The sequence below is a fragment of the Pseudorca crassidens genome, chromosome 7 (assembly GCF_039906515.1).
Source record: "Pseudorca crassidens isolate mPseCra1 chromosome 7, mPseCra1.hap1, whole genome shotgun sequence".
NCBI lineage: Eukaryota > Metazoa > Chordata > Mammalia > Artiodactyla > Delphinidae > Pseudorca > Pseudorca crassidens.
The window spans coordinates 42,861,215-42,885,534 of NC_090302.1; the positions used below are offsets into that span (position 1 = coordinate 42,861,215).

Consider the following 24,320-nt stretch of genomic DNA (forward strand, 5'->3'; position numbering starts at 1 on the left):
ATTCTTAGAAAACCTCTTACCAAAATGACACAAGTAGAAATAGAAAGCTGAATTGCCCTATGTTTAATAATAAAATAGCATTCATAATTTAAAACCTTCCTACAAAGACTACTGCAGGTTAAGATGGCTTGGCTTCACTGGTGAACTCTAGCAAATATTCCAAACATTCTAGAAATCATACCAATCTTACATAAGCTCTTCCAGAAAATAGGAAAATCGTAGATATTTCCCAGCATGTATTAGAATGACCTTAACATCAAAATCTGGTTAGGACATTACAAGGCAGGAAAGTTACAGGCCAACTTCTCTCATGAATACAAGCAAAAGTCTTAAACAAAGCATTAGCAAGTCAATTCCAAAAATACAAGGTTGGTCTAATATTAAAAAACCAACCAAATAAGACAAAGCCCAGATAACATATAATCATCTCAAAAGATTATAAAAAGTCATAAAAATTAATAAAAGTTCAATACTCATTTGATAAGAGAAATAATAACTAGTGGCAAGAAAAAAGACACTGGAATAGGGAACAAATTAAGATAAATTTTGAAAGACCAATAAAACTTTAATAAAACAATTTCTGAAAGTCATTTAATATATTACTGCAGAATGTTTATACCTAACTTTATTATTATAAAAAACAACAGTTTGCCATCCAGAGGTAAATTCTTTCATTAATAGATCCCTAAATATCCTTCACAGAAGTTAGATTGACTTGGGATGACTTTCAATGCACAGAATGTATTTATATTGGTTTATAAATTGAATGCTGAAAATACCTAAGTTTACCCTTTATAACATAATAGAATATAAAAAGGCAGACAAAATAAGACTGTTTCCAGTTTTAAACATTTCTGGTTAAGTTAAAGTTTGAATACTGTTTTAAAAATCTTCCGCAGTTTTTAAGAAGTGGAAACACAAAAGAGGCCTCAAAACTAGTAAGGCTGAAAGAGAGTAACTTAAAAAATAAATAAATAAAAGACTTCTGAGAACACCATAATAATCAATCCAGTACATACATCCTTTTGTGTTACTTCACCGTGGCTTTCTCCACATCTCCACTTCAGCTTTCTAGAGCCCACTGGATCAGCCCACGTATAAAGAATTGCTTTTCCAGGAGGGAGGGAATCTTCTATTTCACAGAGGGAACTGACATAAATAGTAAAAAATATGCATTAAAGTAAGTGCAAGTATACGATCATTTAAAGAATCCAAAATAATACTTCGTTAATTCTGAGTCCATTAATTGAGATTTGTGATAGTTCTGATTAAGAGTAGACTGAAAATTTTCCTCAGGCTTCCCTGGTGGCGCAGTGGTTGAGAGTCTGCCTGCCGATGCAGGGGACATGGGTTTGTGCCCCAGTCCGGGAGGATCCCACATGCCGCGGAGCGGCTGGGCCCGTGAGCCATGGCTGCTGGGCCTGCGCGTCTGGAGCCTGTGCTCCGCGGCGGGAGAGGCCACAACAGGGAGAGGCCCGCGTACCGCAAAGAAAAAAAAAAAAAAAAAAAGAGTAGACTGAAAATTTTCCTTATACAATAAAAAAGTGGTTTTCTGAGAAAATAATGAGAATATTTCAACGGAAATATTTGTCCTATTTAGGAAATAAATATCTCCAGGTTGCTGAAACTACTTTGTCAACTTTTGTTTTAATACAAATTAATTATAAAAGAAAATTATTCCACTTACTTTATCTTATCTATACCAAATCTAAGAGAATTTAATTGGTGACCCTTTCCAAAGTATTGTTTTTACTGTGGCAAAGACAAAACAGCTCAATTATTTCTAAAAACCATAAGACATGGGATACAAATCTAAGAAACTCAGTCAACTCATAAAACGATTCCCCAAAAGAAAATGGAGAAGCTACAAACCAAAGAAATAATAAAATATAACTTTTCTGAGCTGAAGAAGCTGACTCTGCAGATTAGACTTCATTGGGTATCAGACTAAATTAATGGAAACAGAATATCAACCTAGATAGAGCTTTGTAAAATGTTCAAATTTTAAGAAAATAGAGGAAAACCTGCCTATAAACATCTAGGACAATTATCCATGAAGAAATAAAAGTAAGACTGTTCTTACACTTTTCTGTAATACTGAATGCCAGAAAACAATGGAGCAATGGCTACACAATTTTGAGGCAAGAAGTTATGACTTAAAATTTTCTGTCAAATTGTTAATTTGCAAGAGAAAGACATTTTCAAATAAGCAATAGCATAACCTATTATCCACAAACCCTTACTTTTTCCAACCAAGCCAGAGATGACTAAAAATAAAATTTTAAGAACTAGGATGTAGAAATATTAAACAACTAAACCAGTCAAATAAATTAACTTGTTGTTAATATGCTATGAATCAATGCAAATACCTTCAAGAACATATTTTTGAAAAATAACCATTTTATATTCATCTGGGTCAAAAATCCCAAATTATATTGATAAGAAACTGAGAATTTGGAAAGAGAAATTAAAGAAAATGTAAACTACTCCAAATTTTTCATGGATGAATTAGCAGATAACTGTTTCACTCTCAAAATTTTAAATGCATCAAAATTGGGACTTCCCTGGTGGTCCAGTGGTTAAGAATCTGCCTTCCACTGCAGGGGACATGGGTTTGATCCCTGGTCGGGCAACTAGGATCCCACATGCTGCGGGGCATCTAAGCCCACACGCCGCAACTACTGAGCCCACGCACTCTAGAGCCTGTGCATCGCAACTATTGAGCCTGCGTACTCTGGAGCCGGTGTGACACTACTAGAGAAAAGCCCACGCGCCGCGACGAAGAGCCTGCACGCTGCAACTAAGACCTGATGCAGTAAAATAAAATAAAATAAAATAAAATAAAGTAAAATATGCATCAAAATCTCCAAGAACACAAAATAATTATCTACAAGAGAAACTAAATGTATATTTTCCAAATCATCCTTAGAAGAAAATAATCCGTATTACCAAAAAGTATGGCAAGGAATTATAAATTAGTTGTTATAAGAATTACAAATGGGTTCAACATTTTTTTTGGGGGGGTTCAACATTTTTATTAAAAGACAAACAGGTTCTAACATTATAAAACTGGAAATAAATTCTCAACAACAGAAGAACATTTGATTATAGTGCATCTAAATGATGGAATATCATGCATTCGTTGAAAATTGTGTTTTTGAAGCAAATTTACATGCTCACAATAGCTGTTAAAAACAAGAGATTCAGAAATATAAACAGATAGAGAACAATAGTAAAAAAAATAACTGAATCAAAATGCTGACAGTGTTGGGATTCCAAGGATTATGTTTTTCTTTTCACAGTTTTCCTACAGAATTTTAAAAAATAATGGACAGTTGTTATTTTTATATGTAGGAAACAAAAACCATATTAACAACAACAAAAAAGCCAAGGGTAGGGAAGGCAGAGGAAACAAAAGCCCTATATTCCTTATTTTTCTATGAAAAAATATCAAAGGTAACCGTGTTGATCAGATAAATTTGGTTTAAAAATATTTAGAAATGCTTTAATTCATATAAATTTTAATCTATTTAATTCACTGCAGAATATTCCTCATGAAAAAATTCATCTCAAATTTATCTCAGGAGGGCTTCCCTGGTGGCGCACTGGTTGAGAGTCCGCCTGCCGACACGGGGGACACGGGTTCGTGCCCCGGTCCGGGAAGATCTCACATGCCGCGGAGCGGCTGGGCCTGTGAGCCAGGGCCGCTGAGCCTGCGTGTCCGGAGCCTGTGCTCCGCAACGGGAGAGGCCACAACAGTGAGAGGCCCGCGTACCACACACACACACAAAAAATTTATCTCAGGAAATTCAAAGAAAATAAAAAGTAACCAGAGTCCTCAGAATGTTAACTATATATGTGTACAAGTCTTAACCTCACAAGAAAATAACAACACAATGTGACAAACGCTTTAATCTATATATTAATTTTATAAATTTCCATTAAAACTGTAATTTTTAAGTTTCAGAATTTCTACACAGGATCACATTCTAGTTTCTCCCTTATCCCTTACTTTTACAACTGTAACAATGCAGTAGATAAAATTTCTAGACACTTTATATCTGAACTGTACTATGAAGAACAGTGCAAAGTCAAGGCCAAAGAAAAGACTGAGAAGTCTCTAGTTCAGCCTCAGCCAGGCTCAACCAGATGTCAGAGAATTAAGCTACAATGCCCTACATCACCCACAGTATGTAAAGAATTAACTTAGCTCCTGTGTATCTTAGAATGTTACCATTTATGTACTAACCTTGAGAGAATCGAGAAAATAGTCACCCAAATCATTTTTTGGACGTCTTAATTCTGTGACAGTTTCTTTGGGAAAGGCTAGTTGAGGTACGTGAATTGAAGGACAAATAAGAAAAAAACCATTTGTTTGCCTTTGTCAGTTTTAATCAACCAACTTATTATTTTTATAATATGGATAATCATAGAAAACAGGCTCTACTCTCTCTCAACATCTTCCTCAAATGAGAGAACTGATAGGCAAGGAGGAGTTCTAGATATGTGCTAGCTCAAGCTTTGTGTTCTCACTCAATCAATGCCTATTTTAGTCAATGATTCTAAGTGTACAGTTAGCAGTGGAAAAAAAGCATAAATGCACTGATAAATATGAGCCCACTGATAAGTGACATGAAAACAAACTAAGAAAAGTAGACAAAATAAATTCAAGACAACCTGGGACACATAAGTAGAGGAACAGAAGGTTACATAAATTGTAGTGGTACTAAGAGGATAAGGTATCACAGTATATTGAAACAACTGATATAATGAGTAGTCTTGAAATATCAAGACATAAATATAGTCTTTAGAAAAGCTTAAAAATGTAGCGCTCCTTTCCTACATGCCTCAGCAAGAAAAAGGTATCTACTGTTTGAAAAAAATCTGAAGAATCAATATTTACATTATGTTCATTAAAAACAAATTTCAAAAATAGACAAAATTCTTACGATAAACCCTGACAATTTCCTCACCAGATTCCACAATGACCAAGATTTTGTCATACTTGCTTCAGTTCTTTTCGTTTTTGTTTTTGAAGCATTTAAAAGTAAATTATATCACTAATCATCAGGGAAATCAAAACCACAATAAGACATCACCTCACACCTGTTAGAATGCTTATTATCAAAAAGACAAGAAAAGAAATAAGTGTTGGCAAGGATGCTGAGAAAAAGGGAATCCTTGTGTATTGTTGGTGGGAATGTAAATTGGTGCAGCCACTATGGAAAATAGTATGGAGGTTTCTCAAAAAACTAAAAACAGAACATGTGATCCAGCAGCTGGATTATCTGTTCAAAGGAAATGAAAACACTAATTCAAAAATTATATGCATGTTCACTGCAGCATTATTTATAATCACCAAGACATGGAAACAACCTAACTGTCCATTGATGAATGAATGAATATAGAAAATGTGGTATATATAAAATGAAATATTAGTCAGCCATAAAGAAATCTTGCCATTTGAGACAACATGGATGGACCTTAATGGCATTATGTTAAGTGAAACAAGTCAGAGAAAGACAGATACTGTATCATCTCACTTATATGTGGAATCTAAAAAAAAACAAAAAAAGAAAAAAGAAAACAACCAAAAAAACCAAACACACAGATACAGAGAACAGATTGGCAGTTGCTAGAGGCAGGGTTGGGGTGGATGAAATGAGTGAAGGTGGTCAAAAGGCACAAACTTCCAGTTATAAAATGTATAAATCATGGGGATGCGAGGTACAGCATGGTGACTATAGTTAATAATACTCTACTGTATGTGTGAACGTTGCTAAGAGAGTAAATCTTAAAAGTTCTCATCACAAGAAAAAAAAATCTTAACTGTGTTTGGTGATGGATATTAACTAGACTTATAGTGGTGATGATTTTACAGTATATACAAATATTGAATCATTATGTTGGACACCTGAAACTCATGTTATATGTCAATTATGTTGGAATTTTAAAAAAAGTAAATTATAGATCTCAAGTCAGTTTTAACCCTACATACTTCAGTATACTTTTTTTTTCTTTTAATGAGGACATTGTTTTACATGGCCATAATGCCACTAACGGTGTTTATACTCTTAGGAAATTATCATAAAGTCAATGTCTCATCAGCTAGACTCCGCTAAAATCAGGGGATACTGTATTTGTAATAATCTTCTTACCTTTGCTTATATTGAACAATGTCATTCTTGGTGTGATTTATTAACAGGAATGGAGCTGCTCCATCACGATAATCTGAAAATGCAATAACTGTAGAATGCTCAGCCAAATTAACTTCTGCTATGATACCTCCAAGCTAGCAAAAAGGGAAAGAAAATATTCTCTAATGTGATCATTGTCCAAAGAATATTAACCAATAACATTTAATAATAAAAACTATTCATAACTTAATATATTTTTTGATGATTTGGAAAGTAATTCAGGATTTTATACTGCATTTCTGGAAAACCATGACTCTCAATTATCATATACAGATGGGTCAAATTCAAGATGTGGTATATTGTAGTATTCTAGGCACTTTAACTCAGCAGTCCCCAACGGCGCCGGGGAGGGGGGAATGTTCAGACAGTAATGTGAGCGATGGTTCGGTCAGTAATGTGAGCCATGGGGAGCGGCACATGAAGCTTTGCTCGCTCGCCTGCCACTCACCTCCTGCTGTGTGGCCCGGTTCCTATCAGGCCAAGGACCAGTACCAGTCCATGGCCCCTGGGTTGGGGACCCCTGCTCTAACTTTCCATATAACAGTTAAATTGTTTTATGTCTCTTGCTTCCTTTTAGAACCTTTTCCCTTTGCAAAGAGAAATGTTTGTTCATTTTTGGTGAAACAAACAAAAAAAATCATTTAATAAAAAAAAATTAGTAAGTATATATTAGCTTCTCTAACTACACACAGAAAAGAATCACTTACCTCATTATCCAGATGCAATAAAATACAACTTTCTTGCTTGTTAAAATGTATCTTTTTGGGAGAGCCTTCACTTCTTTCAACTTGAATAAGAAGTTTATTAGAAGCATCCTCAGGCCAAAAGGGGATACACTAAAACATATATTACATACATTTATTTAAGTAAAACTGATTTCACCATAAAGACCTTTATCATTTTAATAAACCCATCAGAGTAGACTTAAAATAGTCTTAAACCTCTTTCAACACTGCTCTCGTTACTGGACTGCTTAGCTATAAGCTGCTGACTTCAAGATGGGGTGCCACTTGGGGGCACTTTGAACACAAGCAGTAATGGGTAGTAAGTTGAAGAGCTATTGATAGAGTGCTGTGAAGAGGCGTTAGTGTGGTCCAGATCTAGAGATGGATTGAAAAAAAGTAAGTAAACTGAGCCAAGTGATCAGTTTAAAACAGGGGAATGTTCAGTTACTAAAAGTTATAATTGGGCTGTGGGCATCACTTAGTAATTAAGCAGTAGTCAAAGTACACACAAATGTCAAGTCAGGACATATATTAAATCCAGAGTCCTGGAAGTCAAATAAGGATTAAAAAAGCAAAAACAAAAGCAAAAACCAAGAGAAGTATCTAAAGTCTAAAGTTCAGAGTAGAAAACAGGCTCAAAATCTTAAGAAACCACCTGGACATCAGTGATCTGGAAACCAGACTAACAGAATAGGAGACAGTCAATGCACCCAGAAAGAAGACCAGACAACAGGAGCTGGAAACAAAGAAAAGAGCTAAAAGAACAGGAATGGAGAGCCAGCCTTGTCTGTAAACTATTATGTAAATCAGGTCTTAGTGTGATCCGACTCTGACCAGGCTGGTAACTTCACATAATTCAATGAGACTGCTCATGTGCTCATCATGATCATCACCATATGACCTGAGGGCAATGTAGAAGAAGCTAGATGGTTGAGTCAAGTGCCTTAGCTTGATAAAGTCAGTTTTATTCAACCATAAAAAGTAGTTAATGGAACTAGACATGGGACATGGTTAAGGCTATAACAGGCTGAGAAAATTCCCACTTGAGGCTTCTTGCAACCCAGTGGAAACTTATCTGGGAGTCAAAACAGTAGCAATACTAATCCAAGCATATTTCCCAGGAGGAACTGAGAAGACTAAAAACGATGTGCTCTCTGAAAACCCTCAAGCCTTGCTTATTTGTAAGCCTTCCTTACAAATCAACACTGCTAATAATCATAAATATGCATTTTAAGTTAAGGTTCACTACTGTAAGCCAAAATTAAAATGTGAAGATTTTAAATTAGCAAAAGAAATTTATCTTAAGAAAAGCTGAGGGACTTCCCTGGTGGTCCAGTGGGTAAGACTCTGGGCTCCCAATGCAGGGGTCCTGGGTTTGATCCCTAGTTGGGGAACTAGACCCCACATGCATGCCTCAACTAAGAAGTCTGCATGCCACAACTATAAGACCACATGCTGCAACAAAGATCCCACATGCTGCAACTAAGACCCGGCGCAGCCAAAAAAAATAAATAAATGTTAAAAAACAAAACAAAACAAAACAAAAAACAGAAAAGAGAAAAGCTGAAGTTGGCAACAAAAAGTAAAATAAAAAATAAGTTGTTGTGCATTTGTAATTGCAATTACTGTAAATATAAACTAACTGTTGGAAGACAGAAGCTACAGATTAGGTTTTTAAAAAGAGAAGACCCAATAATCTTATCTGCAATTGACATATAAGGCAAGACATAGAACTACTGTAAATAAAAGTATGGAAAAAAATATACCTAGAAAATATATAGAGTAAAACAAAGCTGCAGTTATAATTTGGCATCTAGATATATAGAGAGCTCTACATCCAACAAACCAAGAATCCACAGACTTAATGAGCACATATGAAACATTTGCCAAAGAAAATCTATACTCATTCAACAAATATTTATTTGGAGTATACTGTGTTTAATCACTGTTCAGAGCCCTCCAATAGCTCTCTCCATTTCACTCAGAGCAAAAGTTAAAATCCTTGTAATTCACAAAGTTTTGTGTCACGAAGTTCTGCATGATTACTCTTTATCACTGTTATGTCTTGTTCTCTTCTAAATACTTTTCCCTCTCCAATAATATCGGCCCCTTTTGCTATCCTTCAACCATGCCAAATATTCTCCCATTTTAGGGCACCTACCCTGGCTGATTCTTTGTCTTTAATGCTCTTTCCCCAGATATCCACACTGCTGAGGGGTCCAGCTCCTGGCTAAAAACCTATATGCAATTTTTCAGGTCAGACCACTGGTAATTACAAAGGCTTTACCTTTATCTGGCAGGTCTCACAGGGCAAAGCTGCCCTCCCCATACCAGACTAGGTGCACAGCCAGCGCACTGCATTCTCAAGAACTCAGCCCCCACTTCTAGCTATGCCCTTACAAATATCTGCATTCCTACTACAGGCATCTTTGTCCAGAGGCCTCTTTACCAGGGCCTTTGGCAGAGGCCTTCCTCAAGAATCTCTGCAACACCTCTTTATCAAGGAGAGAGGCGGAACTTCAAGATGCTTTTTCTCTACTCTGACTTGGTGCTCAGTACTTTTCCATTCCTAGCCCTTCCCCTTTGTTTTCTGCCACCCCCAGATCCATAAAACAGTAAGAGCTATTTGTTCAGGGCTCCCCTGACAATGACACTACCCTCACTGATCCACCTCACCCCTAACTAACATTGTTCCATAGGAAAAATGGTACAAGGGGAGGTGGTGCTTTCTTCAGTCTAGCCTCTTACTTATACTACTGCAGTAAGTAATTAAAGTCCTGAGTGTTACTTTCGTTTTAGCTTGTTGTCTTTATCAGCTATTCCTGTACCTGGCATCTCAGCTCCAACTCAGCTGAACTCTTGACAAGTGTACCTCTCACATTTTCTCCAAGTTTGTTCAAATGTGACCTCAGTAAGTCCTATCCTTGACCACCTTATGTAAAATTATAGCCCACTTCTTGCTCATTAGAACTCTTAACACCTCTTAGCCTGTCTTATTTCCTTTTTCCCTATTAGACCTGTCACCTCTAAACATACTATGTATTTTACTAGTTGACTATAGTATTATCCATTTAATGATTTCCCTACACTCCCACTGAAATGTAAACTACACAAGGACAGGTACTTGTGGTTTTGTTAAAAGATGTATCACAAGGCACATAAGGAGTACACACAATAAATATTGTTGAAAGAACAAACAAACAGGCAAACATGAAAAAAGGTACACCTTCTAGAAATGAGAAATGTAATTATTCAAATAAAAAACTCAGTTGGGGCTTCCCTGGTGGCGCAGTGGTTGAGAGTCTGCCTGCCAATGCAGGGGACACGGGTTCGTGCCCCAGTCCAGGAAGATCCCACATGCCGCGGAGCGGCTGCGCCGTGAGCCATGGCCGCTGCGCCTGCGCGTCCGTAGCCTGTACTCCGCAACAGGAGAGGCCACAACAGTGAGAGGCCCGCATACCGCAAAAAAAAAAAAAAACTCAGTTGAAGGCTCAAATAGCATATATATATATATATACTGTATAATATATATAGTAAAAGTGAAAATCTATGAAAATATATATGTAGAATTTATCCAGAATGAAGCAAAGAATTATACAGATAGAAAATATAAAAAAGATAATAGGATATATGGAAGAAAGAATATGAAGTTCTAGAACAAATCTGATTAAAGACCCAGAAAGAGGAAATGGACGAAGAGGAGAGGTAGTATTTAAAGAGACAATAGCTGCAAATTTTACAGAAGGTATGAAATATATTAATCTACAGGTCTAGGAATAAAGTATCTCAAGCAGGATATATCAAAGCAACCCACATGCAGACAAACAGTAGTATGACTGCAGAACATCAAAGACAGAGAGAAAACTGTGAAGGCAGCTAGAGAAAAAGGAAAGATAACCTCCAGAGAAATGACAGAAGCACAGCAGAATTTTCAACAAAAATGGAAGCCAGAATATAATAAATGCTACAACATGTAGAAAAAAATAGAATTGATTATCAAGAAAAAGTATCATAAAAGAAAGGTGATGATTAAAACTTTTATGGATAAACACAAACTGATGGTATTTACCTCCAAATCAGCTCTAAAGGAAATGCCAAAGGATGGTACATCAAGAATAATGATTCCAGAAAGATGGTTTCAAAGCAAAAAGGCATAATGAATATAAATAGCAAACACTTCTCTAATAATCCTAACATACTTAAAATAAAATTTCTTCAGAAGTATTCTATTAACCTCAGGCAGTCTTTCAGAAAGCTCTTACCCAGAGACCTAATAGCTACAGATAGAGTAGAATCAAAATTTCATTCCTAAGACACTACTGTCTTCCTAAAATAACTAGCTTAACCTACCCTATACAGGCATCTCTAACAGCTTCCTAAAGAGAATAAATAATTTCCTTCTCTTTGCTGCATTTATACTTTACCCAGTCTTCTACTGCCATATTTAACGACATTTGGTTAGTAATTATTAAATGTCTACCTCTATTATCAAGCAACACATTCCTAGATGACAATGTTCGGATTTTAATAATTAAATTATTTACTTGGTTTATTCTGGTACAAATAAATACTCAAATGTTCATGGAACTGAAACAAAATTGGGAGGTGGGGGGTGGAGAGTTAGAACATTACATAGTGATTTCATGTATCAAACTTCAAAGAAAAATGAAAATCTAAAGAGGTACCTTTTTGAAATTCATCTACCCACCTGCTCCAAATCAAGAGAGAGCCATTTATCACTTCCCTCTTCAGCCACTGATATACGATATTTACTTTTGTTTTTAAGCAAAAAAAAGGGTGTAAAGGTGACAATTCTGGTAATGTTAAAACTGCTAAGATCTATAGTGACACCAACCTACAGGAAAAAAAAAATAGCAACATTTCAAAAGCTATTCCATTATCATAACATCCTGATAAAAATTAAGTACTCAGTAGAGCTTAAAAAAAGTTTCCTGATGAGCATAAGATGAACTCACTTGATATTCCATTTTCAGGCCCTTACATTTAACAGCTCCGTGACTACCAACAGTATCAATTGAAAACTGATCTGACAATTCACTATCAGTTACCATAAGCTGAACCTAGAAAAAAATATTTCAAATATATTAGTATTTAGGTACCTTTAAAAATTCCTACCTAAGTTGATATATTTTTTGCTTTTTAGCCTAAACTAATATTATACTGTTAATGCACTAAACCCTTCCCAAGACTAAATTTTAACCTTTTTAACCTCAAATATTTCACAAATGTTATTTCTACCTATTTCATAATATTTTATTCTTCTAAACAAACAAAAAGGAGTGATAAGTAGATAAAGAATGAAAGTCAAAAAAACTTCACATACCTTATTGTTATTAAAAAAGTGCTTTGGCTGAAAAGAAAAGAGAACTGGCTTTTTATAATTAGGTGGATGCTTTCGATGAATTCCATCTGCTTTATACTGTAACATTCGACCAGTTTTATTGACCATCCAGTAAGGACTATGAAATGCCATAACTGTCTGGCCAGTATTATAAGTCACATGGATAGCAATATCTAAATCAGTCTTTTCTATTTCTGTAACACAAGTAAAACTGATGAAACTAATATCTTGTTGATTAGGTTTTATATGATATTCACTTTTCCAATCATGATTAAGATAGTCAAGTAATTTTAAATGCAGCCTGGCTTTATCCAACTGTACAGTACAAATCTGGGCTGAATGGCCTTCATGTAGAGTAAAAACTCTATGTTCAGTGCCCTATAATAAAAAAAAAATACAGTAAATTTTTAATGTTTCAGAATAATACACCAAAATATTCTATTTAATGATTCCAAATGCTATACAAATGATTCTGAAATACCTCTGTCAGAAAGAGAAGACTTATGTTCATGTTCTAACTCTGTCAACTGTATAAATTTCTATAAATTGAGATTTGAGTTACTGTATTTGTAAAATGGTCTAAATGATCTACTTCAAAGGACTATTGTGAAAATAAAATAAAATAGTGTGAAATTCTGCTGGCACTAATGAAGATTATAAAACACTATAATTAGTAAAACAAAAATCTTATCCACTAGTGATTTTAGTTGTAAAAACTACAAAATAATGAAAAATGTATGTAATCCAAAATAAGCAATCCCTACTAACTCCCATTTTTGATTTTTAACAAACTCTCATAACCCATTTCCAATCACTGTTTATACTGAATCTTACGCAGCTTTCAAAACTGTTCATTTCTCTCCACTCACACTTGCATTACCTTAGTTCATGTCACTGTAACCTCTCCCTTTAAGAGTCTCCTAACTGCTCTTATCTCCTCTAAGCCCTTTTCCACACCGCAGCTAAACTGTCTTTCTAAAAAGTGATCATATCCTTTGGAAACTAGCAAACAGAATGTGATCCCTAAAAGCATCAAGTTAAAAGTTCTATTAAAATGCAACATAGATAGACATTCCATCTGGGTATTTCACCTGTTTTTCCAGCAACTCTAATCTGGTTCCCTCCTGTTATAACATGGGAATCTCTTCACCTTAAGATTTTAAATTACTTAAAGCAAAAACAAGGTAAGCTATCAATACTTGACATGTTCCACAAAATAGAAGAGTAGTGCTGGTGGTGCTAGAGAGGTAAATAAATGGGAACCATATGCCTGTCAGGCACTGTGCTAAGTCCTTTACAAACATTATTTAATTTGATTTCACCATATCCCAATCATGAAAGTTTTATTACTATCCCCCTTTTATAGGCTTGCACAAATGATTTAGAAATTAGCTTACCTAAAGACATAGCACTAGTAAGCGATAGAGGTAGGATTCAATCTCAAATCTATCTGACAGCAAAGTGTGAATTCTTAACCACTATGTTATCTGTCAACCATATGGAAAACAGATATTCTTAAACCATAGATGTGTTCACTCCCCCACTCCGAAAAAAATTTAACAGAAAAGTGTAAACAGAGTAAATCCCAATAATTAATAATTAAAAGACTGCAATAAAACAAATAATATACTACAATGAAGAACTACTTTCTTATATTTGACAAGCAATGGCAAATGGAATATTTACTTAAAATCCTAAGATGGAGAGATTCCTGTTACAGCAACAGGAAGGAATCAGATGTAATACCTTAAAACAAAGAGTATTTAAAAGAAAAAGCATCTTTATAGGGCATAAAATCCTTTTAGAAAACTAGCACAAGAATAATACAATGTAGCAAGTTTTAAGTCTAGTACTATCATTTTAATACTAATTCTCATACATGTTTGAAAAGTTAGTATCCATCTTTTAAATATACATGAAATATACATGCATGGAAAAGACTGAAAAATATATATTTTAGAACTGAAATGATAACTTCATCAGAAGTGCTACCTTCAGATAATGTGATTATAGACAATCTTAATAATCTTTATTTTCTAAAATTTTCTACAGGAATATCTATTACTTTCATAAATGATTTTTAAAATGGCATATCATATTTGTGTGTATGAATTATAGTCAACTTAGTAACCAGATTCCTAAGGTAAATCAGTGGAAAAAAATTTTTTTTAATTTTCTTTCATATAACATGACTGAAACATTTCTTTTCCATTTGAAGAATATCTGTACTGTCTATTCACCAGTACTATAATTTTTATTAGAATTTTAAAACATTGTTTTATTGTTCATAACTTTAAATAACTAAAGCTACAAAATCAAAGACAGGAGGGCATTAAAAAATTCCAGAATACCTCTATATAATAAGCAATTTTGTAAGGAAGAAGATTTCGGAGTAGAATAGGTGGCCACAAATGCATTATATATGGTAAGTCCCAACCATCTTCTGAATACACTGACACAGATGTCAAATTATCTTTTTCTGGGACAATATTAATGATAAATGGCTTCTTGGAAGGGTTTATAGATCTACATTGCTTCTTGAGAAAAGTGCCATCATTTTTTATAATTTCTTCAAAATCAATTCCTTCACACATTTGATAGTCCTCATCTTCTGGCTTCAGGGAAAGGAGTGATCTACATAAAAGATTAAAAAATACATTTTAAAATGCTTTAAAAGAAAATACATGTTTAATTGTTTGATTACAGCTTTAGAACAATGAAATTATCTCCCTCCATACTATTGTAATAAATTTTTATATTTTCACATTCTTCTTAGAGATAGGTAAGATAGACATACAGATACCAATTTCCATCTTAACTTTCTAGAAACCAATCAAGTTATTTGGCTTCCAAGAGAAGAATATTTTTCTTACAAACTTGCTGTCTTAGAAGTATGTTTACAAGATAATAACTGGTTTCTCACAGAAAATACGTAATCATACCCGTCATATATGCAAAACACACACATACAGCTGTGACTTAAACACTTAACTTAAAGAAGTTGGCTTTCCTGGAATATGTGGTCCCAAGTACATACCATGATTGAGTTTGTGAAGCAAAAATATATTTCTACTGAAAAATTAATCACCGGGTATTCAAGGTTAATCAAATGAAAGCTTTCAATAGATACTTAGCTTTACAGAAATGTTGAGCATAGTTGCAGAAGTGGTTGTAAGAAGACAGTAATAAAATTATTAGGTGTCACATATGATTAATCCTTATATTTAAAAATCACATTCTTTGTTTACATTGCAAATGTACTTTGGGTTTAATAATTTTTTTAAACCTAAGGTGTGTCCAAGTATAAACACTTAAGTATTTTTATACTTGTAAAACTAATTACCTATAATTGTGACACTATCCCTTACTGTGTGACAAGTGTCAATACTATCTCTAGCTGTGATTGTTTTCTTAAGCTCTAGTCCCCAAAATTTTAAATATCTACTACATATTTCTGTAATGATGTCGGATGGTGCCTTAAATTGCTAAATTGAACTCTGAACCCTCCACACCCACTTCTCTGTGTGTCCTTTTTTCAGGAACTTCCAGCTATTGGCACTCTGGACTATAAAATAATATTAACTCTTCCTTATTCCCCCCTTACATACATAGATATAGTTACCTGTAAAATCAGTTATCAGATTTAGCCTATTTTACTTCTACATTCTCTCTGAAATTTCATTTTTTTTCCATCAAGACATTTATTGGACTATTATTTACCAATGAGAAGGTAAAACTGAAAATGAACAAATGAGTAAGTCATTCTTTACTCTTAAGGAGATACCAATCACATGGGAAATGTAATGTTAAAAGATAACTACTGCACTGTGATCGGTACCCCCCCTCAAAAAAAACCCAGATGTATACTGAAGACTAAGGGCATGAAGAGTGTGGTTAACTCTTTCTAGACTGGCTGCAGAGTGTTTTCCAGAGGTCACAATTTTCCCCAAAAGCTTTGTTTCTGAAGGGTAGAGCTGAACTAGAGACATATGCAAGGTTAAAGGAAAGTTTAAGAAATGAATGAAGAGAAAACATGAGAGACAGATGATCAATGGCAAGAGGTTTTGAGTGAGAAGAGCTGATGCATTAAATGGTCTTAAAACAGAAGAACACCAAATGGTCTGAGAGAGGAAGAAAGAAATAGATATTAAAGATGAAGATAAAATTTATATAAATGGGGCAAGACAATGAGCGAGCAACTATCCCAATGTGGACTTAACCTTTCAAATTTCATATTCCAACATGCACACTACATTCCAGGCAAACCCCTAGTCTTTTATAGACCTGTACAAATCCTGTGCATTCATGCCTCCTTATCTTTGTTATGCAATTCCTTCCATTTAAGATTGCCCTTCCCCACTAATCTCCACATTATTATATTTTAACTACAATTCATGTACGTCTCTCAGGAGTTAATCATTAATCCCTTCTTTCCTTTTCATAGTTTTCTGCAACTAAAACTTTTTCTGTGATTCTCAACAACCCATTGTTTTCTACTTTCTGTACCTATATATCAATCTCTCAAGCAGAATAGTCATGCCAATTCCTCTTGGCATCCTACAGTAGTGCCTTCCACACAACAAAACACTTGGTAAATACTTGTTAAATGAATTAAACTTAAGAATAAGTATACCTAAATTCTACAGAATGATATCCATTTGTTAATTTAAGACCTCACATCTTAAATATGAGTATCTATATCTAAGCATTAGATTAGAAGAATATCTAATGTGAAATCCAAGCTAGTCAGTCATTAATAATTCTAATTAAGATAGATTAACTTTCATGTAACAAATATTTAGCCTTGAACAAAACAGTGTAAAGATACTCTAATGGCCTAACTTTTCTCTTCTATGGACAGAAACACAAAATATATAGTAATATTTACTAAAAATAAAGCAGAATGTCATTAACTTTTATTATCCAAGGACAAAATGGATTTCCTCACAGAAACTTTTGAACATATCTTACATGCTACTTTTTAATCTACTCTTATAACCCACCCCAAATCCTCTCTAGAACAAGGTCAGATACTATAAACAACTATTTTGTGGTTGTTCTCTAGACAACATAACTCTTTCCCTCAGCAAGTTTGAACTAAGCAATAAAACTCATTAGAGTTAGAAGGTCTAGGCAATAAAACACTCATTAAGGTGAGCAGGTCTACTCTCTGAAAATATGTGCCTAAAACTGCTAGGCTGTCTTCTGAGCATTAGGGACCCAATCTTGAACTCCTACGTATGGGGCAGAATAAATAGAAGTAAGGAATATTTTAGCACTGCTTGTAATTTTGCCTCCATCCTTTTGTAGCATAGGTCTAAAGGTCCATGTCTAGAGTGTGTTGTGAAATGGTACTTAACAAGCTATGATGCTTATTCTGAGGAAGTTTTTATTCTCCAAGAGAGCTTAATCTCCCTAAAAGAGATTATCTTCAATTCCAGATTAAATATCCTAAATAATAATAATACTTGTTTGTAATATTAAGCCTATGATTAAGAAACTAGCCCATCATTAGTACTGTTACAATTTTAATAGTCCTTTCTTAATACATAAAAGATTTTATATGTACTATACAGCTGACCCTTGAACAACACGGGTTTGAACTACACGGGTCCATTCATAAGCAGACATTTTTCAGCAAATAAAGTACTTGATGACTAGCAGTTGGTTGAATCCATGGATGTGGAAATAGAGGTGTGGAGGACTGACTATGGCACTTGAGCACCCAGGGATTCTGGTATCTGCAGTGGGTCCTGGAAACAATCCTCTATGGATACTGAGGGACAACTGAATGTATATTTTTGACTACATGGGCGTCAGCACCTCTAACCCACATGTTGTTGAAGGATCAACTGTCTACCTCTATTTACATTACAATTCTATCAATGAACAATTAATAGATAAATATGTAGATTAAAAGATAAAATATTTTACATTTTCTAAAGAAATTTCTTAAAAATTCTATCATAAAACCCTAGAAAAGTAAAAATCACTTCATAATAGTGGAAATAAATCTAGAAGCCACCACTCATGCTCAGTAAGAAATTTTTTAAAAATCATAAATATATACGACTATGGCCATGATAGTTATATTGCAAGCATGTAATTTATATTTACTAGTGAAAGCATAGATAATTTATAGGATATACATTATATACATTAAGTTAAATAATATTTCTTTAAAAAAATCTTCTAAGAGTGCCGAAACTTAAATAAGTTAGATGAGATATTAACAAGATAAATTTGATCATGGTTTGATAACTTAAAGATAGATATCACTACTAAATCAGAAACTAAAAAGTGTATAAGAGACCTTAGGGCAAACAAAAGGATAAAGAAAAAAATCACCGGTAAGATGCTAATGGTATGTTAAATTCACTTCCAGGTGAAGCCGTTCCCAATAAGGTGTCCCCTCCATAAACATAAAGTGGTATTGAAAAATGATTTCTAATCTGGGAAAGAAAAGTAACATTTAGTATCATTAATCTAAGAATCTAAAGACATTTAAAAAATATTCCATCTAAATATCCCAGCAAAGGAATTATCAGGCAATATTTATCTTGCTCATATAAATTAGAAAAAAAAATCCAAACATGCAATTATCTTTGCTAAAAATTACAAGGAAAGTTTCTAGTTTTAGAGAAAAAGAATCTCAAAAACAAAACTTTAAAAATCTTAGAAGAAAATAACATCTTCTTGAACTTGATATAAGGAATAACTTTTCGTTTAGACAAAAATAGTAGAAAAAATTAATAGGAAAAATATTATATCCAAGTTTTAGATGTCTATATGATAAAAGTGAAAACCAAGCCACTGGCTGGCAAATGTCTACCTTTTTACATCACTGTTGTATGCTACTCATTGAATCAAATAGTGTGTAGGGAATAGCTCACCCACTGAGTAGCATACAACAGTGATGTAAAAGATTAACATTATTTTGATTAACACACATTATGAGACAAACCTCTGTTTATATTTATCTTTGGGATAGACAAAAACAAACTGGTTAGTAACACCATTTTCTTGTATTCTTTCTATATCTTACTAAAATCTTTATATTTTAAAAATCATACCAAAATATAAAACATACTGAGTGCAAACTAAGAACTGATAAATATATAAACTTAACTACACTATATTTTATTTCTAGATAAACTGCTCTACCAATTTAAAAGAAGAGACATATATTTTCATTTCTATGAAAGTACCTATAAGAAATTTAACATTAATGTTTTACTATTTAATAAAATTCAAAAGTAATCTACGATAATGACGCAGCCCAATTGTCATCTTTTATTTTATTTTATTTTTTTTTAGCAGTATGCAGGCCTCTCACTGTTGTGGCCTCTCCCGTTGCGGAGCACAGGCTCCGGACGCGGAGGCTCAGCGGCCATGGCTCATGAGCAGCCGCTCCGCGGCATGTGGGATCTTCCCGGACCGGGGCATGAACCCATGTCCCCTGCATCAGCAGGCGGACTCTCAACCACTGTGCCACCAGGGAAGCCCTGTCATCTTTTAATACAGTTCATCATAAATCAAAAATGAAAGAGAAGGAACCTCTGTTTTCAGCCCTGATGGAAAAATAGAGACCAGATATAACTTCCCAATATAAACAACCAAAACACCAGGGAAAAAAATACACATGAAGTAATGGACAAAAAGGTGGCACAGGAAGGAAGGAAAGGAAGGAAAGGAAAGGAGGGAGGGAGGGAGGGAGGGAGGGAGGGAAAGAAAGAAGGAAAGAAAGGGGGAGAGGAAGGGAAGAGAAGGGAAGGGAGGGAGGGCTAGAGAGAGAGAAAGAGGGAGAGAAAAGAAAGAAGGGGGGAGAGAGGGAGGGGGGAGAGAGAAGGGGAGGGGAGAGAGAGAGAGAGAGGAAGGAAGGAAGGAAGGAAGGAAGGAAGGAAGGAAGGAAGGAAGGAAGGAAGGAAGGGAGGGAGGGAGGAAGGGAGGGAAGGAGGGAGAAAGAAAGAAAACTCCACCAAGATAAGCCCTAAGATTGTCACCTCATCTTACTACCTGGAGAGTTTCTGGATTACTGTGTGGAGAAGGAGAAGTCAAACAGAGCCCAGTCTGAGTTGAAGAGATAGATATTAGAATGTGGGAAAGCCAATGAGGCTTATTCTAACAGCACATTACATGAGAGAGAAGACAGCTGCATGGAGAGGTGAGAGTTACAGAGAGGTAACTCCTGAGACTTTAAGAGTGCCCCCTGTTCCAAAGACTTCAGTACAGTACCGTCTGGCACATGCACATCAGTACACTGTCTAAGGCTCAGTAAAGATCCATCTGAAAGCCGCAGGCAGAACAATCTCTGGTGCTGACACACAGTTCCTTTTCTAACCAACCAAAGTGGTAAAATCTTGTTTAGTACAAAGGGTATTGGTTACAGTGCTTTACTAGTGGGGCAAAATTAACCCTAGGCTACGGGCTGCTTGAGTCTCACCTAAGAAGTTTTAAAACAAGCAATGAAAGGATCACTTTCCAACTAACATAACTGTGTTGGAGAATTAAGTTCAAGAATACATAAAGGGGTACAAATACATCTAAAGCACCTGACGAGGTAAAATTCACAATTTTAAGCAACTGGTAAAAAAATTACTGGACACACAAAAAGAATTTTAAAATGACCCATTAAAAAATGAATAAAATGAAACAAATCAGAAATGAAACACATGACAGAATTAGTAGACAAGGATATTAAAACATTTATATAACTATACTTGATATGTTCAAAAGTTAGGGGAAAGCTGAGGATATATAAAAAGACATGGAAAATGTAAATAAAAATGCAAGTTGAACTTCTAGACATAAAAATACATTGGATGAGATTAAGAACAGATTAGACATTGAAAAGTGAACTTAAAGACATAATAATAGAAACTATTGAAACAGAAACATGGGGGTCAGGGGAAGCTGAAAGAAAAAGTGAACAGAGCATCAGACAGCATAAGTTTAAACACTCTAATATATACCTACTTGAAGAAGAGAAGAGAGGGGGAAGACAGAAAAAAATATTTGAAGAAACAATGGCAACACTGTTTTCTAAAGTTGATGAAAACTATAAATCCACAGATTCAAGAAGCTTAAAAGACTCAAGTACAAGAAACATGTAGGATTCATCTCAACCAAATTTCTTAAAACCAGTAATAAAGGGAAGAAACTTAAAAGTATATAAAAATAAAATCACACATTTCATAGAACAAAGGTTAAGAATAACAGCAGATTCTGGTCAGAAACAATGTAACAGAGTTGATAGTGAAATGACATCCTAAAAGTATGGAAAAAATAACTGTCAATCTAAATTTCTACACCCTGTGAAAAGAAAAGTGAAGTAAAAGCAAAAATAGTTCACTGACAAATTTCATTAAAGACAAAATTACTAGAAGAGCTCACTCAAGAAGTGACAGATAATATGAATAGCCCTTAAAGTGAAACTGTCGTTTAAAAACTTAAGAAAAACATTACAAGAAAACTCTATACCAACACCCCTCATGAACATAAATGCAAAAATTATAAACGTGAATTTAGCAAATCAATCCAACAATATATTAAAAGGTTAATACTTCAAAACCAAATGAGGTTTATCCTGGGAATGCAAGGTTCATTTAACATTTAAAAGTCAATCATTATTTAATATAATAATTAAAAATCAATGTAATTCATCATATTAACAATTTTTTTAAAAGATCCTCTCGATAAACAGAGAAAATCATTTGACAAAATGCAACATTCATTTCTGATTTAAAAACTCTCAGTAAACTACGAACAGAGGGATCATGAACAACAACAACAAAAAAAACAACTCAAAATATACTAAATGGTCAAAGACTGAATACTTTTCCCCTAAGATTGAGAACAAGATAAAAACATCCACTTTCATAATTTCTATTCAAATTGTACTGGAGATTCTATCCAGTGCAATAAACAAGAGAAAAGAAAATAGGGCTTCCCTGGTGGCGCAGTGGTTGAGAGTCCGCCTGCCGATGCAGGGGACATGGGTTCGTGCCCCGGTCTGGGAAGATCCCACATGCCCCGGAGCGGCTGGGCCTGTGAGCCATGGCTGCTGAGCCTGCGCGTCTGGAGCCTGTGCTCCGCAACGGGAGAGGCCACAGCAGTGAGAGGCCCGCGTACCGCAAAAAAAAAAAAAAGACAATAAACATCAGATTGGAAAGGAAGAAGTAAAAATATTTTTATCTGCAGACATCATAACTATCTCTATCTATAAAAAAGCTACTAGAATAAATGTATCTAGTAAGGTTGCATAATACAAGTTAATACAAAAACCAAATGTATTTCTACTAGCAAGAAAAAATCAAAAATTAATATTAAAAATGCCAACTTAATCAAAATTTCTAAATAAAAATTGAAAACTTAAGTCTAAAATTTAAATGGAAATGGAAAGGACTTAGGCTAGCCAAAACAACTTTAAAAAAGAACAAAGTGGTACAACTTGTACTACCTGATTTCAAGACTGAGGATAAAGTAGTAATCAAGACAGTGTGGTACTGACATAAATAGATCAATGAAACAGATTAGAGACCTCAGACATAAACACACACAGATATGGAGATATGGTCAATTTATTTTTGACAAAAGTGTCAAGGCAATTTAATGGAAAAAGGATAATCCTGGTCAGAACAAATGAATAGACAAGCGGAAGAAAATGAACCTCAACCCTCACTTTATAGCATATACAAAAATTCATTGAAAATGGTATGTGGTATATACATAGAACAGATTACTACTCAACAACACGTAACTGCATGCAACAACATTAATACACAAAAGTTGACACATACAAAATTATCCTGAGTGAAAGAAGCCAGACTCCATTCTGTACTTCATTCATTTACATAAAATTCTATATTGTGTAACTAACGCACCACAAGAACATATAAGTGGATGCATGGGAATGGGGAGACAGGGGATGAGGAAACTTTTTGGGGTGATAAGTATGTTTATTACTTTGATTGCGATGAAGGTTCATATGTGTATTTTTTGTCAAAATTCATCAACTTTAAATATATGCAGTTTATTGTACATCAATTTTACCTCAATAAAGGTGTACAAATTTCTCTCACTGTATTCTCTAATTGAAACGAAAGAATAAATACATACTACAAAGAGCTAAAACAAAATATTGACTTTTTTGGTTTTTGTTTTTTTACAAAATAATATTCCAAAAACATTTACAAAATATTCCTACAACTGCTTGTATTACAGTAGTATAATTACTGATAATGATTATTCTTTTTGCTATTAGCTATATTTCTATTACAGTTTGTATTCTTTTGGTAGTAATTTGCTTTAGTTTTTTTTTTTTTAATTAGCATACAAATATACACAATATGACCTCACAAAAAAATGAATCATTCCGTACCTGCACTGGGGAGCGAATTGTTACCTTCTTACTTCCTTCCACTGCATCAATTTGACAAACAATAGATCTTTCAACTCCAGACTCTCTGTGTCTTACAGTGTACAGTCGTTGTCCCACTTTTGTTAAAGGGATTTTATCAGCAGTAGAGTGGTTAGCTGGTGCTAAATTAAATATACATGTTTGAAAGTTTTTATTATAATTCATCATATATTAATTTTAAGTAGACATTTTAAACCAGAAACATCAGATGATTTCTTAAACTTATGAATAATTATCACTGAAAGCTACACAAAGGGATATTTTAAGAATCCACAATACATACCTACATCATTCATTTAAAACCTTCAAAGCATTTTACCAAAAAAAGTTTTTAATTGAAAAAGAAATCTCATTCAGTAGTTTAACCTAAGACAACAACATAACCTTTTAAAAATAACTGACTGATGAGAGAAATTACTAGAAAATACAAGAACACTGTTCTCTGGTTTGCTGTCATAATAACCAGAGCCTAATACATTCAGGCAGTCATTGGCAACTACCAAGTAGCTGCAATTTTTCAGTTTTTAAGTTTTTCCACCAACCTGTGACACTTTGTGATATCTAAGGTTTGATTACAATTTTACAGTTGTATCTAATATATATATATACATATATTG

At 34.3% G+C, this 24,320-nt stretch overlaps 1 protein-coding gene across 3 annotated transcripts in view; it reads right to left on the reverse strand.

The window, feature by feature from the left end:
* Window positions 1-24,320, reverse strand: part of VPS13A (vacuolar protein sorting 13 homolog A) — a 237,088-nt gene that overhangs the window by 50,661 nt on the left and 162,107 nt on the right. For all 3 annotated transcript variants that reach the window (XR_010944991.1, XM_067744120.1, XM_067744119.1), the window contains exons 45-53: window positions 23,665-23,825; window positions 18,633-18,736; window positions 14,636-14,918; window positions 12,267-12,662; window positions 11,899-12,003; window positions 11,631-11,777; window positions 6,905-7,033; window positions 6,159-6,292; window positions 1,020-1,149 (exon numbers count right to left, since the gene is read on the reverse strand). Coding sequence is in view for 2 of the 3 variants with exons in the window: in XM_067744120.1 (XP_067600221.1) it covers window positions 1,020-1,149; window positions 6,159-6,292; window positions 6,905-7,033; window positions 11,631-11,777; window positions 11,899-12,003; window positions 12,267-12,662; window positions 14,636-14,918; window positions 18,633-18,736; window positions 23,665-23,825 (1,589 nt within the window). In the remaining variant the exon portion in view is untranslated. The remainder of the gene's footprint in view (window positions 1-1,019; window positions 1,150-6,158; window positions 6,293-6,904; window positions 7,034-11,630; window positions 11,778-11,898; window positions 12,004-12,266; window positions 12,663-14,635; window positions 14,919-18,632; window positions 18,737-23,664; window positions 23,826-24,320) is intronic.